The following is a 20504-nucleotide window of genomic DNA, read 5'->3' as shown; positions in this document are numbered from 1 at the left end:
TTTATACAGATTTTCCAGATCATGGGTGACACTGCACTCCTAATCGCTGCAATGTGATGTGAAAGGGATAACTAGTAAATTTAACATAGTAAATCCCTGTTTCTCTTGTCATCTTTGGTCTGCTCTCGTGTATTTTTTGTCTCATTGATGTTCTTTTTTCTTTTGTATCATCATGACTACTTATCAACTCTACTCCTCCCTTCCTTACCCCCTAACCTTCCAAGTATATTTTGTAGTTATTTTGGAGGGATTTTTTTTCCTCTTCTGGATTTTATTTTATTTTATTTATTTATTTTGCCTTTTGGAGGGCAATTGGGGTTAAGTAACTTGGCCAAGGTTACGCTAGTTTTGTGTGTGTGTGTGTGGTGTGTGTGTGTGTGTGTGTGTGTGTGTGTGTGTGTGTGTGTGTGTGTGTAAGTTAGTTGTCTGAGGCTGGAACCGAACTCAGGTCCTCCCGACTCCGGGGCCAGTGCTTTACTCACTGTGCCACCTAGCCGCCCCTGGATTTTATTAATAACATAAAGAGTGATGATTGTTGTAGTTTTATTTTTTTCATGTTTCACTGATTTCATTAATGCTTCATTTAATTTCAGGACTTCTCTAAATCATAATAACATCTGAAAATAGAGAAAATTCTTTTTCTTCTTTGCATATACTTATTCTCTTGATTTCTTCTTTTCTTAATTGTATAGCAAGCATTTCTAAAACTGTATTAAATGCTAGAAGTTCACATACTGTGTAACCTTGAGCAATTCACTTAATTACTCAGTGCCTAGTCAGGCAATTTAATAAACATTTAAATCATAAAATAATTACTCATTTGCATCAGTAGAGGGATTTTACTCACCAAAAATTGACTACACCAATAAAATTGCAGGTATAAACCAACAAAAAAATTCAGATAACTGAAACTGACACTTCCCCAGCCGTCCCCTGTCCCTGAGATCCCTTCCCCTGGGTGGAAGGAGGTGGGAGATGGATGTTGGAGAGTGGAAGGCACTCAGGAAATTCACCACATCATTTTCTACCTGAATGACCTTATGGATTTCTTGATCTCCAGAAACTCTTCATTCTGTGATATGAAATCAAATCTGAAAGTCACACTTCTTCAAATTATTTCCCCAGCCCAGCGGCAGGAATTCATTATGTTCCCATGCCTGGTCATTGCTTTCCACCCTGCACTGGTGGCCAAGCTACCCCTCTCCAGCCCCAGCCTTTTCAGCTTGTTTTTCTGTACTATCTTCATTAGATTGTGAACTCATTGAGGGCAGAGATTGTCTTTTCCTTTTCCTTTTATTCCCCATTGTTTAGCACAGTGCCTGGAACATAATAAATGTTTAATAAATGTTTATTGATTCTGACTCTGAAATAACAGAAAAAACAGTAATGATAGATACACTTGCTTTTACCCTCTGATCTTACTTGAAAGACTTTGAATGTTTATCTATTACAAGTAATACTGGCTCTTGGCTTTAGGTATATAATATTTGCCTGTATTAAAAAACATCGATGGCTTAAAAAAATTATAGGAATCCTGTTTTTCCTATTATACAGCCCATTTAGATATCTTGGTCCCTATAGGCAGCTGCTTTGAGGCACTTTGTCACTTTTCTTCACAGGGGATCCTGACTTTATCTGGAATAGAGTGACATTGTTTTACAATTTCATAGCCCTGGGGAGAGCCAGGCTGTGTCTCTCACCATGCTATCTTTTGTGGGTTTTGGAGGGTGGACAAGAATAATCATTCTATTCCTGGGTCCTTTTGATTTTCATACTCTGATACTCAGTTTTCCTTGAAGCTTTGGTGATTACTTATCTTTATGAATTATCTTTGTAGTAGAATCACAGAAGCAACAACCATTGTATATATCCTCATTGAAGTAACCTACTTTTTTTTTTCCAGCAATCAAGACTGTACAAATATTTCTGAATTTTATAATATTACTGAAGATGATGAACAAAGCTGCACAGATGCTGATGATTTGGTATAAAATTAATTTGTACTTTTGTTTATAGGAAATAATTTTTCTTTATCCTAACCTAAAACCAAATGAGAAAATTACTTTAGTTCTAACTAGTTAAAACTAATTTAAAGTGTTCTCTCTACATTTTTCATTAGATTATTTATCTATTTCCCAATGATATATACATTGATGGAAAAACACAATTTTGCAAAAAAAAAAAAAAAAAAAGGCCAATGTGTTTTAAAATGTATTTCAGGATATACACAGATAGCAAAATAAATCAGCTTTTAAAAATCTTTTTTTTTTAACTTTTGCTGACTTTTGAACAGAATAGATATAATCTTATATCTGCTCACCGGCACGAAATCTAATTCTCTTGATGTTTACTATATTTAGTTTTCTTTTAGTGCTGTAATTGTACTGTTCCTATTTTAAATCGATTAGAACTAGAATATATTTTATGATTTGTTGGCCTAAGTTAATCTGAATAACCCTGTGAAAGAACCTGTGAAATATACAATTATTCATGAACTATTCTAATATTTAATAATAAATTGTTTTCATCAGTAATCAAATTTAATGTTTTATCCATAGCTATATAGCAATGTCTGAAAACTTGAGATATAGAAATGTCTTTAAAGAAAATTATTTGGAAATTTTTTTTTCTCTGCATATTTTTGAGGCAGCATAGTGTAATAGTGTTGACACGTAAAAATCAAGATGACCATGAATGAGCAAGTCACTTAACTCCTTAGTGACATACGCAACTAATTTTCTTTAGATGATAAGCTATTAACAAGTTGGCAGTTGACCTTAATGGGGCTGTTTTTTTTTCTTATTCCTTTTTTTAAGCCAGGAGAGGTAGTGAAGCTGAGATCATCCAAAAGGGGCATTATTTTTTGTAGTGTACACAGCCTAAGCAGTGAATTTTGTTTTTGTTTTTGCTTTTTGGAGGGGGGATGGTAGGGCAATTGCAGTTGACATGCCCCAGGTCACACTAAGCAGTGAATTTTAACTGTTGTGTGTGTGACCATATTTAGCTTTCTCTAACTTTTTCTCATCTGTAAAGATGAGATAGATACAACCTTGAAGGGTTGCTATAATCGATAAATCACGTTCCTCACCATGAACTGTGTAAATGACCTGTTGTAATTTATGGGAGAGAGGACAGGATGGCACAGTGGAATGAGGTCCTGGATTTGAAGCCACAGGCTTTAGATTCAAAATCTGCCTGTCACTGCCTCTGTGTCCACTTTAATCCCTTTTTAAAAATCCCTTTTTAAGCTGTCTGGGCCTTAGTTTCTTTATTGTGGCCTATATGTCTTAGACTTGGAATGAGGAAGAACTGAGTTCAAATCCTCAGACACTAGCTATATGACCCTAATCTTTCAGTTTCAGGTTCCTCATCTGTAAACTGGAGTTAATAATAGCACCTACCTCTCAGGGTTATTGTAAGGATCAAATTAGTTAACACCTATAAAACCCTTTATAAACCTTAAAAGACCTACATAAATGCCAGCTAGCTATTAGATGACTTTTCATATCTCTTTCCTAAAACTATGACACCTATTTAAAACATTTTTAAGCTTGAGGTTGGTATTTTCTGTTTCTTTGTACCTATGGTAAATATGTAATAACGTGAATAAATTTATTTGGTTTAAAAAAAAAAAAACAACCCAAACCTTTTTGTTAAAAATATGCTAGGGTTAGGTAACCCCATTGTTTTACTATTGATTTGAGGGGATCTAAGAGTCTGTCTAGGCTGTAATCTGTAGCTGAACAAGAATCCCTTTTACAGTGTCCCAGAAATGGTCAGTCAGCCTTCATTTGAAGACAAGTTTAAAAAAATATTACCTTTCAAGCAACTCATTTTACTTTCAGGTAGTCCTGATAAGTTTGTTTGTTTTTTACATCAAACCTAAATCCTAACTTTCTGCAATTTCTACCTGTTTTTCCTAATTTTTCCAAGATTGGGGGGGTGGGGGAGGATAGATAGATTCTCTTCCCCAGGACAGCCCTTCAAATACTTAAAGGCAATTGACACATTCCCCTGAATCTTTTGTTTTCCAGGCTGAAAATCCCTTGTTACTTGAAATGACTATTGACATTTTCAAGGACACTTTACCATCCTAGTCACACTCTTCTGAGCATTATCCATCTTGTCAGTATCCCACATAAAATGAAGGCCTTAGAACTGAACAAAGCACATCAGATATGTACCAGTAGAAAATACAGTGAGACTACCACCTCTTTTGTTCTAGAAACTACCTTTCTTAATTCAGCCTAAGATTATGTTAATATGTTTCAATGCTGTGTTGTATTGTTGGTTCGTACTGAGTTTTCATCCCACTAAAAATTTCCCTATCTTTTTCAGAGGAACTACCTTCTCTCTCAACTTGTATTTATGAATTGATTTTTTGACCCACAAGCTATGTTTATACTCATCACATCTAATTTTTTTTTTAATTGGCCCAACATTCTTTGTTGCCAGTATCAAGAATCTTTTTGGATAGTGTTAGCTATCATCTTATGTGTTAGCTCCCAAGTTTGTATCATCTGAAAATTAGCTGAGAATGTCATCTATGCCTTCATCCAAAAAATTATTAAGAATAGTAGTCAGTATAGGGCCAAAGGTAAGTTGCTGAGAGACTCCACTTGCACTCTTCTGCCAAATTAACTTTTATTCAGTCTTTCATCTGATTTCATAGTCCAACTAACTCTACTATTATATGGCCTATCCTGGCCATCAGGCTAGTATGAAGATGCTTTATGATTAGTACACAGAGATAGTTAAAATTTTTCCAGCTAGAACAGACTGCATAGAGTTTTGACTCTGATTTTTTTTTTTTATTTTAAGCAATCAGGGTTAAGTAACTTGCTCAAGGTTACACGGCCAGTTATTTCTGGGTGTGGTGCTGAGTGTCTGAGCCCGGGATTTGATCTCCAGATCATCCCAACACTGGAGCCGGTGCTCTTACTCGCTGAGCCACCTGGCCGCCCCCGATTTTTTTTTAGATGAGAAAATTAAGAACTGAGGAGTTAAAAAATTATGTATCAAATTAGTGATTGAGTTAATATTTAGAACTCTGATGTGAAGACTTAATCCGTTGTTCTTTGTACCATGCCATGCTGCCTTTTTTATTAAAATTCTTTTTAGAAGCTATAGAAAGGTCAAGGCATAATGAATTTGATTATTCTGTTGAATAGATGATTCTGAAAAGTTAACCAACTTTAAAGTGATCTGATTCATGTTCCTTTGTAGGATGAGCACGATCTTCCTAAAACTTCTTCTGGAAGAATAAGAGTGAGTTATTCTGTTTTGTTCATGTTTTTAACATGCTGTTGACATTTTATAAGGATTATGTTTTAAATTAATAATTAATTTAGCTAATTATAATAATTATTAATTATAATTTAATAATTAAATTAATAAATTGATTTAATTTAATAAATTAGGGTTTAAATTGAAATGGGTTTTTTTCTTGAAATCGTTGAAAAAATATTTTCTTAGTTCCTGCAGTGTCTTTAGAAGGATGCCTGGCTGCAAGTTAGTCTTCCTTAAGAAACTTACAAACTAATAGAATTAAGTGTTGATTGAATGGAAGAGGTGGACTTCAGATACAGGTTTTAGAGCAGGGGTAGTATTCGGAAGGAGTGGGAAAAACATTTTAGCTGAAGGGGACAACCTGAAATATATGCTCTAGGAATAAGCATTAAATGTTGGTATAGGACAGAAGACAGACTTGACTGGCACAAGTGCTTAGGAAATGAGGTTATGGTTGGTTTTGTTTGCGTTTTTTTTTTTTTTTTTTTTTTGCTTTTGCTTTTTGGAGGGGCAATTGGGGGTAAGTGACTTGTCCAAGGTCATATGGCTAGTTTTTTGTGTTAAGTGTCTGAGGCCACATTTTAACTCGGGTCCTCCTAACACCAGGGCCAGTGCTCTATTCACTGCGCCACCTAGACACCCCTTATAGTTGTTCTTACATCTGAACCCTACATGGACTAGTGCCATGTTATGGTAATCTTGAAAGAAAGGGAGAAGAGTTTGGGTATGATATTGTAGGAAAAGGGGCACTTTGAGCTGTGGAGTAACATGCTGAAAGTGGTATTTAAGAAAAAGTACATTATTCCTTTGGAGTTTGGTTTTGTTTGTTTGTTTGTTTTTTAGTATAGAGTGGTAAGACACCCAGGGTCATCATTAGAAGTCTGTGTTTGTGACCCAGAGATGAGTTGATAAAAGTTGAATCAGAATAGTTTCTCTGTGCTATGATAAGGAGCAGAGTTGAACTATTTCAAGTGAAAGTAAACACTAATTGGTGACTGACTAGCTTTGGAGCATTAAAGAAAAGGAGGCATGATTTTTGAGTCTGTGTCTGAGAGAAATATACCATTTACAGAGAACGGAAGGTTATGCATTTTAATTATATAAAACTTTAACTCATTATAAATTGATTTTTTTTAATAGGCATTTATTTTCTTCAGTCTCCCCAGTCCCGTGGGAAAAAAGAAAAACAAAACCCTTGTAACAATTATATATACCCAAGTAAAACAGATATCATATCTAAAAATGTGTGTCTTATTCTACATCTTGAGTTTGTTAACCTCTTTTTCAAGTGGTGGGTAGCATTTTCATTCATCCTCAGTCTTTGTGAATTTTCAGCCCTTCAATATTGTTTGTTTTTGCATTATTGTTGCTTATTTTATAAACTTCTCCTGGTTCTGCTAACTTAATTCTGCATCAGTTCAAACAAGTATTCATAGGCTTCCTTGAAACCATTTCTTTCATAATTTATTGTTATATTTCATAGACAATAATTTATTTAGCCATTCCCTAATTGATAGGCAACACTTTAGGTTATAGTTTTCTATAATAAAAAGTGCTTTTGCTACTACAAAAAAAGAACTACCATGGATATTTTTCCTCCTTTTCTGATCTTTTTTTGTATATTGACCTAGTAGTGATATCACTAGATGCATAGTTTAGTTGCAGTGGGGATGGTTAGATCATCTAGAATGATCAGACCAGTTCATAATTCCACGAATAGTCTTATTAGTGTTCCTGTTTTCACATAGCCTTTCCATCTTCCATCATTTGTCATTTTCCTTTTTCATCCATTTTGCCAAATTGTGTGAGGTGGAACCTCAGAGTTGCTTTAATTTGCATTTCTCTAATTATTAATGACTTAGAACATTTTTTTCAGAAGACTGTTAATAGCTTGGATTTCTTCTTTTGAGGACTGCTTGCTCATATCCTTTGATCATTTATCAGTTGGTGGGTGGCTTGTATTGTTACACATTCTGATCAGTTCTTATATGTTATGAAAATTAGATCTTTATTAGAGATATGCTGCAAAAGTTTTTCTAGTTTACTTGTTTCCCCTTTTAATCTTAGCAGAATTGGATTTGTTTGCAGAAATTTTTTAATTTTATATGATCAAAATTATCTTTATCTTCTGTGATCCTCTCTATCTTCTGTTTCTGAATTCTTCCCCTCTCCATAGGTCTGAAAGCTAATTTTCTTCCTTGCTCTTAGAATTTATGAATCTGATCTTTTATATATACATTATGTATCCATTTGAAGCTTATTTTGGTATATGATGTAATGGTATATGGTATATGTTGGTCTATATTCTTAATTTCTGCCACACTGTTTTTTGTTTTTCAGTTTTCCCAGAAGTTTTTGTCCTTACCCCAATAGCTCTAGGGTCTTTAGGTTTATCGAACACTGGGCTACTTACTCTGTTTGACTTCTTCTGTATATTTATTGTACACTTAATCTGTTGATTCTTAGTATAATTTGAGATTTGATAACACCTTCCTTCTCCATTTTTACATTATTTCTCTTGGGATTTTTGACCCTTTTTTCTTTCAGATCAATTTGGTAGAGCACTGAACAAGTAAATTAATTTGGGAAGCTCTGTTACTCTTAATTTTGTGGCTTGACCTAACCATGAACACTTAATATTTTGTATTACTTAAGTTTGAAAGGCTTTAATTTAGAATGTTTTAATACATTTAAAAAACACACACATTAAAACATTAAAAAAAAAGCCTATTCTCTAATTTTGTTACATGTCTGTAACCTTTTACTGATTTTCAAAATATAGGCTTTTTTCTACCGTTTACAAAGCAATCTCTTGGTCATTAGTTTGTTTTATTTTACAATGTGGAGCTTCAAATGCATTTCTAGAGTTGTGGAATTATATAAATACCCAGTAATAAGTACACTTTATATGAATTATCTGGGATGTTGCATACCATTATGCCATCAGGTACACTGAGTCATTTTTGAAAGTTTTTTGTTTTAATTGTAACAATGGTAGTATCATGTAACTTAATTATAGCTACAGGAAGGTTGTTCGCTGTATTTATCATTTAGGGTAATGTTTTCTTTAGTACCTAGTTTATCTAGGATATATTCTCCTTGCTTAAAAAATAACTAGTTTTGGGAAACTGACGTTATGAATATGTTTTAGGGGCATCATTGGAAGAAAAGGAACAGTAATAAAACTAAATATGATAAAAATAACTGGCAGAGGCAATGTAAAGAACTAGTGAACTTAATTTTCCAGTGCGAAGATTCTGAGCCATTTAGACATCCTGTTGATTTGGTTGAGTATCCAGTAAGTTAATATTATTTAAATTTTTATTTTGGGGACAATGGAATGTAACTGATACATCTTTGAATTAAACTCATAAAGAACAAGAAATACTCTCATGTATCTGGTATGTACAAGCTATTAATAACAATTTTTTTAATGACGTGCTTGCAAAAAAATTGTAAGTGTTTTTTAAGTTTAATATTTTTCATTTCTTGATAGTCTGTACAAATTCAGCAAATGTTATTAAAAGGTGCTTTCTAGATGCTGAGGATATGAAGACATTATAACAATAAAAAGCAATAGTTTTTTATTTATGGAGATTACTTTGTACTGAAGGAATAACACACATACTCAGTAATTCAAGGAGTTTCACTTCCAATTTTGAGGTCATATGATATATCATGGTGGCAAAGGTCAAATGAGATTATGTGTAAAGTAATTGTAAAGCACTTCTTACATGTGAGTTACTTTTTAAAGGCAAGGATTTATCTACACCAAAGTTATTGTATTCCTTTCTCTTTGATTTAATACATTTTGGAAATGATGCTGATAAAGACAATTCTTTTTCTGCCAACACTAATACTAAGGAAACAAAGTAAAATCTGAAATTTTGATATAAGGATTTTTTCCAGAAACTGTCACTTTCAATTGATTATATAGCAGTTTGAAAAAAATCATTAATGATTTTCACTGATTGTAATTATATTTGTCTGATTAAGCTTTTACTTCAATACAATGGGAAGAGCAGGAACTAGAGTCAAAGGGAACTGCCTCTGATGGTGACTGCTCTTGTGATATTAGACAGATCACCCTACCTGGGTCTCAGTCCTTATCAATGAGGGGATTGTATCTTATTGCTTCTGGTTCTGTGATTTTTATGGTTCATAGATGATTTTCCTTAACAGAGATATTATGAATGAGCATAATGCCACTGAAAATTATTATTACTTTATAAGCACTTCATATTTATTTTAGGAATAAAATGACACAACACATGACCAGACAAAAGACATTGTGAACAAAAGAGTCGGTTATATATATAAGTGTAGTTATATGCATAATGTGCAAATCACACAGTGAATATCAAGTGGAAAATATTGGCCAAATTAAGTAGAAGATTGATTAATATGTAATAAATTGAATAGTTAACCCCATTTCCAAGGACTAGGCATTATTAGAGGCAGTTAGGTATGGAGAATTGGATAGAGTTGCTGGGCCTGGAAGACCTCAATTCAAATCTTGCTTCAAAGATTTGTGACCCTGGGCAAGCCACTTAACCTCTTGGTTTCCTCATTTGTAAAATGGAGATAATAATAGCAGCTGCCTCCCATGTTTGTTTTGAGGATGAGATGAGATAATGATTGTAAAGTGCTTAGTGCAATACCTGGTCCATAGTAAACATTATATAACTTAGTTATTATTATCATTCTCATAACTACCTTTCCCAGTGTCTGTAACATTATAAAGAGTTGATTATTTTTATTAACCATCATTTTTAACTGGACCTGTAATTTTATTGGTATAGGTATCTCTCAACAAGCAAACTCCCTCAGACAGTACAGATAGTCACCTGCTCTATATTTTTTAGTTAATTACCTTAGGATACTAAGAGATTAAATGATTTGTCCAGAGTCAGTCACATAGCCAGCATATGTTAAAAGTGGCACTAGGGACTTCCTGACTCTTAAGATTGACTCTCCTTTACTGTGTTGATACCTTCCCATTTATATAGGCTATCCCTCCAGAAAGAAAGAATATATTTACTTCTTTAAGTTTAGTACTATGTTGGCCTATATTGTTAGTCAGTAAATGTTGACTTAACCTCTTGCTTAAACCTAGGCCTGTGGATGGTTTGTTTTTTTTTTTTTAAAAAAGGTAGGTGTAGACCGAAAGAAAACCACTTCTGAGAACTGAGTTCTCTTTCCATGTGTTTGGAATGGGTGAATTGTATGGCTTCCAAGAGATTTCTCATAGATTTATCATTTTGATTCTCCAATTTGAAATTCTTTTAGACCTAGTTTTTTTGTGTTTATAAGAATAGTTGTTGAATGACCTCTTTTTTTTTTTTTACCTAGGACTATAGAGATATTATAGACACTCCAATGGACTTTGGAACAGTGAGGGAAACTCTAGAAGCAGGAAATTATGACAACCCACTGGAGTTTTGCAAAGATATTCGATTAATATTTAGTAATGCTAAAGCATATACACCAAACAAAAGGTCAAAGGTAATTTTTAATGTCTTTAAAACAAACAAAAAAGGAAGGATTTATGCACATAGCCTGTGGGTTAACATGTGCTAGTTAGTGGTGAGTATAAAAATTAACCCAGGTAAATGAAAAATGGGTTTGTAACAGTCTACCTTAAAAACCTTTGGTAACATTTTTATGCACATTATATTGGTACTTAAATGTAAATCACAACTCTTAAGTAAGGAGTTCACATAACTGTTTAAAATGTGTATTTTGTCTTAACTATGTTCCTTTCCACCTTGTCTTTACCACCTGTCTATTCTAATCATTGTTATTAAGTTCCTTTGGATTCATTGTCATTGTTTCCTGTATGTTTTCATTCTTGTTTGTGGGATTGGGGTTTGGGTGGAGGGATGTGTATATGTTCACTCACTTAAATATTTATTCATGAAGACTTCAAGAATTTACTTTGAGAAATTTACTTAAATCATGCCTTTGTTGCTTTCAAACTCAGCCCTAGCAATTAAGAGTAGAAACTGTCCTTAGGCTTTCCAGAACATTTATTGTTTTTTTAAAATTTGACTGAAGTTTTCCTTTTTTTTTTCCCTCTAACATCACTGTCACTTTCCACTGGCCTCCTTCCCCACCCTATCAGTGCTTTCCTTGGCCATTGTTTAAAAACATATCTTGTTCTTTACTTCCATTGTACTCTTTACTTAGCAAATAGCATTTAGGACAGAGATTTGAAATTAGTAAGTAATTTCTTTTGACAATCAGGTAAAAAGCAAATGTATTGTCCATGGCCAAGACCTTTTTATTAGTGAAATCTTGAAATACTTTTGAAGGTTATTTTATAATTAATGTGCTTTTTTCATTTTCTTTGTAGATTTACAGTATGACTCTTAGATTATCTGCACTATTTGAGGAAAAAATAAGGAGAATTTCCTCTGACTTTAAAATTGGGCAAAAATACAATGAAAAATTACGAAGAAGTCAAAGGTGTAAGAGAAGGCAAGGTTCTACATGTGGCTATCAATCTAGCAAATTCAGGTGAATTGGTGATGACAAGTTGTAGTCATAACTTTTGGATTCTTTGTTGTTTTAGTTTATTAACATACCATATATAGATATTAAAGATAGACATGATATTAAATGATTTGAAAAGTCTTTGGGAAAGTCAATTTTTATCATGTGTGTGTATTTTGTGATATTGGAGTACAAGGTACTATTTTAATCTGTAATAAATTTATTATCTTAAGGTAAAAGTCTGAAAAATAGTTTTTTTTATATGCCTAACAAATTATGCCTCATATTTCATGTAGAACATGGACAGCTAGGTGACACAGAAGATAAGAGCACTGGGATTGGAATCAGAAAGACTCATGTTCATGAGTTCAAATCCGGCTCCAGACACTTCCTAGCTGTTGTAACCCTGTTTACCTCAGTTCCCCATCTGTAAAATAGTTAGGAGAAGGAAATGGCAAACGTCTTTTCCAAGAAAACCTCAAAAGGGATCAACATAGAGTGAGGCCCAACTGAAATCACTGATCAACAACAATAATTTAATTTCTTCATAACTGATAAGTCTTATAAGTTGTCAACATATGGAAAAAAAATGTAACCAGGCACATATATAGACATTATCTACAGTGACTTGTAAAATGCAAACTAATTAGTAGCAAATTATTTCCCTAGATTAGTGCATTAATCCTGAAGCTAATCAACCAGCAAATAAATACAGAGCAAGCTATATAAAGGATGTGGAATAATTAATAAAAGGAAGCCACTGGAATTATTAAAAGGAGTTAGGGAAGACTTCCTGTATAAAGTGGGATATTAGAATTTAAAGAAAGCCGGGGAGGTTAATCATCTGTAAAGGAGGAGAAAGGCAAGTTCCCCAGAGCCAAGAGATGATGTGTCTTGTGTGTGGAACAACCAGAAGGCCTTTGTCACTGGATCAGAGACAGTGTGTCAGGGAATGAGGTCTAAGAAGAGCATTTGTACTTGCTCCTGAAGGCAATAGGTAACTACTGGAATTTGTTGAGTAAGCAGGAGTGGGAGTGAAGGGGGGAGACATAAACTAAACTGTGTTTTAGTAAAATCGTTTTAGTGACTGAATGGAGTAGGAAGAGATTTAATCCACCAGCAGGCTGTTGCAGTAATCCAGGCCTTCATTGATTAGGGCTTCACTACAGGGTAGCAGTCTTGAAAGGAGAGAAGGGGGCATCTTTAAGACATGTTCCAAAGGTGAAATGAGCAGACCTTAGCAGTAGCTTTGGATATAGGAGATGAGAAATTGTGAAGAATCCAGATGAGCCTGAGGGTCTGAGATGATGGTGTTGCCCTCTACAATAATAGATAAGGGGTGGGGTGGGGGGGGTGTGTGAATGAGTTCAGTTTGGAGCATGTTGAGTTTAAAATGTCTATTGGACATCCAATTTGGAATGTTTGAAAGACAGTAGGAGATGCGAGATTGGGGTAGAATAGATAGGTTTGAGAATGGTCAGCATAGAATGGTAATTAAATCCATGGAACTGATGAGATCCCCGTAGTATAGTGGGAAAAGGGAACAGGGCCCAGGACAGAACCCTATAGGACACCTACAGTTACAGAGTATGATCTGGAGATTTGTTTTGTTGCTCATTCTTTTCAGTAGTGTCCAACTCTTCATTGACCTTATTTGGGGTTTTCTTGTCAAAGATACTAGATTGGTTTGCCATTTCCTCTTCCAGCTCATTTTGTAGATCAAGAACTGAGGCAAATAGGGTTAAGTGATTTGCCCTGGATTACATAGCTGGTAAGTGTCTGTGGTCACATTTGAACTCATGAAAATGCGTTTTTCTAATTCCAAGCCCAGTGCTCTATCCACTGCACCACCTAGCTGCCCCTATGATCTAGAGGAGGATATAACAAAGGGGACAAAGAAGGATTGGCCAAATAGGAGGAAAACCAAGAGAAAAAGGCATCCTGAAATCCTAGAGAAGGGAATAATAGGGAGAAAGAAGTGATCAACAGTATCAAAGACTGCTGAGGAGACTTTTAAAAAGGCCATTCTGTTTGCAACTAAGATCATTGGTAACTTTGGAAAAAGCAATTTCAGTGTAATGATAAAATTGGAAACCAGATTTTAAGGGATTAAGAAGAAAGTGAGAGGAGAGAATGTAGAAGAACTTACTGTATGTGGCTTTTTCAAGGAGTTTAGCTGTGAAGGGCAAAAGAAAAATAGGACATAGTTGGCAAGGATGGAATTATCAAGTGAGGGTTTTTTGCAGAATGGAAGCCCATGAGCATATTTGTTGGTAGTAGCAAATGAGTCAGTAGAGAGGGAGAAATTAAAAATAAGCAAAAGTAAGTATAACAGAGGGGGAGCTTCTCTGTTGGAAGAGATAGGGTAGAATGAGATCACTTCAACAAGTAAAGGGGTCAGCTTTGGTGAAGAATAAGGTGACTTCATGTGAAACAGATGAAATAGAAAAAGTGGCAGAAGCTTTTTGATTGATAAATAAGGAGAAGTTCACAGCATATGGCCTCACTTTTTTCTGTAAGATATGCAGCAAAGTTCTCAGCTGCTCATGGTGGCAGGAGGAGCCATGGGAAGGTTGGAAAGAGAGATGAAAAGGGTTTAGAAGAGCTACTGTGGAGACTGGTATAGTAACTTGATCAAGGAGGGTATCATTGCCTAGCTGCAGTGACAGTTGGGTGATGTTGTATTACAGAAATTTGTAGTGGACCTGGTGAGGAGTTGTGTAATTTCTCCACCTTTATTCAGCAGCACAAATACAGGAGCAAAGACAACAAATGATTGGAGTGATCCAGTGCGGAGGTTTATCTGGGCATACTTGGTAATATTATAAGAAGGCAAGGTATTCAAAGGAGGACAGTGTAGAGTTGAATTGGTTCACCAAGGGGTCAAGATGGGGATGAGAAGAGAGAGTGGCCAGTGCAGGGGAGATGGCCAGGGAGATAATTGAGGGGGCAAGGGTTTAGAGGTCTCTGTGCAGATGAAAAACAGTAGGGTTATACAAGCAGAGGCAAAGGGAGAAGTGAAAAGCAAATAGATTATGTTTGGAATAAAGGGCTTTCAGAATTCTTGGTTGTGGATGATGACAGGATCAAGGGTGTGACCATCTTTGTGTGTGTGACTGAGGTGGGATGAAAGGATGAGAAGCTTGAGAACTGAGTTGTAAGAGTATTTGAGGAAGAATCAATATGTATGTTGAAGTCCCCTAGTAGGAGGGCAGGAGCTGAGGAGTAGAAAAAATTGTAAGCTTAGTATTAAACTCATTGAGGGAAAAAGGAAGGGGAATGACCAAGAGTTTTATTACACATTAGCTACTAGATTTTGATAGTGTGGTATATGTGAATAGTAAGAACCTCAGAGGAAGAGAGGCTTTTATGAATGGTAGAGGAAGGGGAAGAACATAGAGGTGCCATTGGAAAGGAGTATTCCAACTACCCTGCTTCATCCAGTGAACGAAGTAGAATGAGTGAAGGTACAGCCAGTACTGGAAAAGGTGAGAGGGATACTGTGTGTGTCATCAGGGGAAAACCAAGTTTTAGTAAAAGGTAGTAGATACAAAAAGTGGGAGAGGAATAGATTCAAGATGAAGAGGTTTATTGGCTGTGGAAAGGCATTCCAGAGGCTTCAGTGGAAAGGCTGGGTGGAATTATAATAAAACTTTGGGATGAGAGCATTGAGGGGCATTGGAATAAAGAATTGAGTGGTTGGGGGTACAAAATGGGGTTTGGTTGATAATCTCTAGGAGTTACTGAAATGTGAAAGGTATGAGAATGTTTTATCAGTAAGTGGAGAATACTTTCACTCCTCTACCCTCAAAGGACATGTTTAGGAGCAGATGGAAGGCCTGAAGTTGAAGTGGTGGTGGGGGGGGAGTGTTCTTTCTTTACATCTACACTTGGGAAATTGGGCTAACAGTTGAAGGTAGAAGTTGCCTTGTGCTGATACAGATGGAAATGGTTACTTTGGGACAAATGGAAGATATGCAGCCTAGCAGCCTTTCCTCAGGGGATACACTATGCCTAGTAGGAGATGAAAAACTCAGATTAGTTTATATCTGTATTTATTTAATGTGTGACTTAACATTACTGCTGTCTAAAGTTTGTGTATTTAACAGACAAGAATTGCTAATGTTATATTTTAATATGTTTTATGAAATTTTCGATGTCTACTTATCTGTGTATCTAATAGGATAAGTATGAAAAATGAGGCCACAGTTTTAAAAAAAATTATTAATCAGTTTTATTCTCCTGCAACCAGAGATTGTGAATTAAGGAAAATCTGTTTTTCTCCTACATTTACATCCCTATTAGTCGTGGAACTAATAAAGCAATCTTCTTTCCTTTCCCTGACTTCTCCCAAATGAACAAGCAAAAAAAAAAATTGTGCTAAGGAATGTAAATTTAAAAAACCAATAAACTGCCTTGCTTTTAGCTTCTGCCATCTTTACTCAAGAATCAGAGTCTATGCCTGGTTTCTACCAAACTGCTTTCCAGTTTTTGGAATCAGAGTGAAAACAATAGCAAGAGAAGACATGATGCATTGAGATAACATGTCTTAGATACTTAAAAGATTTGTTCACTTGAAATACCGATTTCTGGCACTATTTTCTACTACTTGTTTCCCTCTGTGTGCTTTGAACAGTCTCAAGTTACAAAAGCTTTTCAATTAACTCCTTGTGTTCTTTCCCCATATACAAATAAGTAGAAGAAACAAATTGTTCATCTGCCACCAAGGCTCCCCATTTTAGTAGCTGTTGTATGTGTTAACTCCTTTAAAAAAATTTTTATTTCTAAAATAGGGTTTTTTGTGACTATCTTTTTTAAAATTATCTTTTTATTAAAGGATTTTCTAAGTATATCATAGCCTACATTAGGACAAAATTGAATGCAAAATTAAGGGTAAAGGATTAGTGGTTGTTCATTGTGTATATTTTGAAAGTGTTATTTTCTTATAATCATGGTCAGATTCAGAAATTTTCTGTCTTAGGCAAAAATCTGGGTAGATCTTTTCCACTTAGCTTTTAAGCCCACTGACACTTCTATATTTATACATGGTTTCTCTTTCTTCTTGAACAGAAATGTGAAATGGAAACAATTGAAATCCCAGGAAAAAATCATACCTGACTTGGAAGGTTCTCCTACTCAGTCTACCTCAAATAGTGCAGCTTGGTCTCCCAGCCAGAAAACCACAGTTAGCTTCTCTGCCAATATTACTTCTGGTGATTCATCTGATTCTGCATCATCATCTGAAAAAATTGAAAGGACTAGACCCATAACTCTAGCAAACTCTACAATATTAACTGGTGAGAAATGAAGACTATTTACAGTTATTGAAACTAAAATCAATTACCTAGTTGCCTAATATGCTTGTATTCACTATTAGATGCCTTGGGGCAACTTGAAAAAAACATGAAATATGGTTCTGACCCTCAGAGGGACTTTATAGTTTAATTGGGAAAATAGATAGATAGGCACGAAAATTAGAGAACAATGAAGTGTTAAATTCTGTAATACTCATCTAAATAGTCAATGTGTGCCAGGAAGGGACTTGAATTGGATCTTAAGGGATCAATAGGGTAGGAAGGTGTTTAAGTTAGGTACTTAGATGTAAGTTCTTGGAGGGCCACAGATTATACATTAATTCATCTTAATATACTCATTGTGTTTCATAGTATATTATATAATTGATTTTTAAAATTTAAATTGTCTTTTTATTAGTAAATATGAATGTTCCAATATACAGATAACAGAAAAAGGGGATTGTATATGAGGTGTTGAAAGTCTGCCATATAATAGTTACAATATTGCTGTATTTGTGCCAGGTGGCACAGAGGCACTGGCCCTGGAGTCGGGAGGACCTGAGTTCAAATATGTCCTCAGACACTTAACACTAGCTGTGTAACCTTGGGCAAGTCACTTAACCCCAATTACCCTGCCTTCCCCTCTCCAAAAAGCAAAAAAACAAAACAAAATCGCTCTATTTGTGTCCCCTTCTGAACTACCTTTCGTGTGTTTTTTTGAGATAGATTTTTAAAATTTTTTTAAAATTAATTTGTTTGTTTACTTTTAGTTCACAGGATCCAATTCCACAAGTCCTTGAGTTTCACAATTTGTCCCCTTCCCTCCCCTCCCCCCCATGGCAGCTTATAGTCAAGTACAGGATCTGTAAATACTTTCACATTACTTTCATGTGTTTTTTAAATGATGCTTTATTTTCTTTTTTCATCATCTACCAATCCCCCAGCTGCTACTTTGTTATATCTGTGTGTCTAATAAAACAGATCCACACACTGACCATGTATAAAAAAAATCTGTGTTTCATCCTCTCTGATTTATCACTTCTCTGTTAAATTGGAAGCATCATCATTCTTTTTTGGAGTTATTTATTGGTCATTGCGTTGTACAGTAGTTTAAGTCTTTCATAGCTGTTCTCTTTTACATTATTGTAGTTGTAGAAATTGTCTTCCTTGTTGTGTTCACTTTTCTCTGTATTAATTCATATATGTATTCTCAATTTCTTGGAATCTGCCCCCTGTCATTTATTATAGCACATATTCCAGCACATGCCATATTTTTATTCAGCCATTTTCCAGTTTATGAACTTTGTTCCCAGGTCTTTACAACTACAAAAAGCATGCTAAAATATTTTTGTACAAATGGACACTTTCCCTTTGTCTTTAATCAATTTTTGATATGCACAAATTAGTAACTTTTGGGACATACCCGTAGTTCCAAATTGTTTTTCAGTTCCATCCCTCCAGATTTATCAATCCTCTTTTGTCATGTTTGACGGTCTGGATATCAAGTTGAATCTCAGTTATATTAATCTACATTTCTCTTTTTTTAAATAATATTTTATGTTTTTCCCAGTTACATGTAAAAACAATTTTTAACATTTTTTTTAATTTGGAGTTCCACATTCTCTCCCTCCCTCACCCCTTCCTGAGATAGCAAGCAGTTTGTTATAGGTTATGCATGTGTAATCATGTAAAATATGTTTCCATTTAGTCACGCTGTGAAAGAAAACACAAAAAAGAAAAACCACCATAGGAAAAAAGAAAGTGAATAGTATTCTTTGATCTGCTTTCAGACTCCATCAGTTCTTTCTCTGGAGGCAGATAGAATTTTTCATCATGAATCGTTTGGAATTATCTTGCATAATTGTGTTGCCAGGAATAAGTCATTCTCAGTTGTTCATCATACAGTATTGCTGTTGCTGTGTACAATGTTCTTCTGGTTCTGCTCATTCACTTTGCATCAGTTCTTGTAAATCTAATCAGGTTTTTCTGAAAGCATCCTGCTGATCATTTCCCATAATATAATAGTATTCTATTACAGTCCTATGACACAACAACTTGTTCAACCATTCCTCAATTGAAAGGCATCCCTTCCATTTTTCAATTCTTTGTTACTACAGAAAATACTTCTACATTTATCTTTGTACAAACAGGTCCTTTTCCCTTTTTTCTTTTTATCTCTGAGATACAGACCTAATAGTGCTATTGCTGGATTAAAGGGTGTACACATAGCCCTGTAGGCATAGTTCCAAATTTTCTTCCAGAATGGTTGGTTCACTTCACAACTACAGCAACAGTGCATTAATGTTGTAATTTTTCTTCATTCCCTCCAACATTTATCATTTTCCTTTTCTATATTAGCCAAGGGTGTGAAGTGGTACCTCAGAGTTGTTTTACTCTGCACTTCTCTAATCAAGGCAATTTAGAGCATTTTTTCCATGACTGTAGAAAGCTTTGATCTCTTCATCTGAAAACTACCTGTTCGTATTCTTTATTTATTGATCTGCATAATAACATATTCTTATATATTTGACTCAGTTCTCTCTCTCTCTCTCTCTCTCTATATATATATATATATATATATATGCACACACACACATATATACATTTGAGAAATGAGGCCTTTATCAGAGACATTTGCTATAAAAAAAATTTTTTTCCCAGCTTTGTACTTCTAATCTTGATTGCATTCGTTTTGTTTGTGCAAAAAGTTTTTAATATAAGAGAAAGTATCCCTTTTACATTTTGTAATGCTCTCTCTCTTGTTTAGTCAAAATTCTTCCCTTTTCCACAGATCCTAGAAGTATACTACTCCATGCTCCTCTAATTTTCTTATGGTATCACCCTTTATGTCTAAATTATGAACCCATTTTGATGTTATGTTGGTACATGATAGTGAGATTACTAGTTCCGCCAAACTATTTTCTAGTTTTCCCAGCAGTTTTTGTTAAATGTTGAATTCTTGTCCCAAAAGCCTTGGGTCTTTGGATTTATCAAACACTAGATTACTGTGATCATTTACTACTGTGTCTTGTGTACCTAATCTATTCCACTGATCCACCATTCTTATTTCTTAGCCAGTACCAGATTGTTTAGATGATTACTGTTTTCTAATACAGTTTTGAAATTTGGTATGGCTAGGCCACCATCATTCACATTTTTTCATTAATTTCCTTGTTATTCTTGGCATGAATTTTGTTATGATTTTTTCTAGCTCTATAAAATAATTTTTGATAGTTTGATTGGTATGGCACTGAATAAGTAGTTAATTTAGGTAAAATTGTCAATTTTAATATATTGGTTTGGCCACCTGTAAGTTAATATTTTTCAAATTGTTTAGATCTGACTTTTATTTGTGTGAGAAGTGTTTTGTAATTGTCTTCATGTAGTCCCAGGGTTTGTCTTGGTAGGTAGATTCCTGAGTATTTT

At 34.7% G+C, this 20504-nt stretch overlaps 1 protein-coding gene across 3 annotated transcripts in view; it reads left to right on the top strand.

Annotated features, from left to right (window-relative positions):
• Window positions 1-20504, top strand: part of BRWD1 (bromodomain and WD repeat domain containing 1) — a 188608-nt gene that overhangs the window by 141509 nt on the left and 26595 nt on the right. For all 3 annotated transcript variants that reach the window (XM_069074849.1, XM_069074848.1, XM_069074847.1), the window contains 6 exons: window positions 1904-1985; window positions 5227-5268; window positions 8441-8587; window positions 10642-10794; window positions 11645-11808; window positions 16855-17081. In XM_069074849.1, the coding sequence (XP_068930950.1) occupies window positions 1904-1985; window positions 5227-5268; window positions 8441-8587; window positions 10642-10794; window positions 11645-11808; window positions 16855-17081 (815 nt within the window). The remainder of the gene's footprint in view (window positions 1-1903; window positions 1986-5226; window positions 5269-8440; window positions 8588-10641; window positions 10795-11644; window positions 11809-16854; window positions 17082-20504) is intronic.

This window comes from Petaurus breviceps, unplaced genomic scaffold (genome assembly GCF_028583685.1).
Source record: "Petaurus breviceps papuanus isolate PSGF00001 unplaced genomic scaffold, PetGlider_PUasm1.0 90897, whole genome shotgun sequence".
NCBI lineage: Eukaryota > Metazoa > Chordata > Mammalia > Diprotodontia > Petauridae > Petaurus > Petaurus breviceps.
The sequence above is the reverse complement of the archived record's forward strand: the minus strand, read 5'-3'. Positions and strand labels throughout refer to the sequence as shown.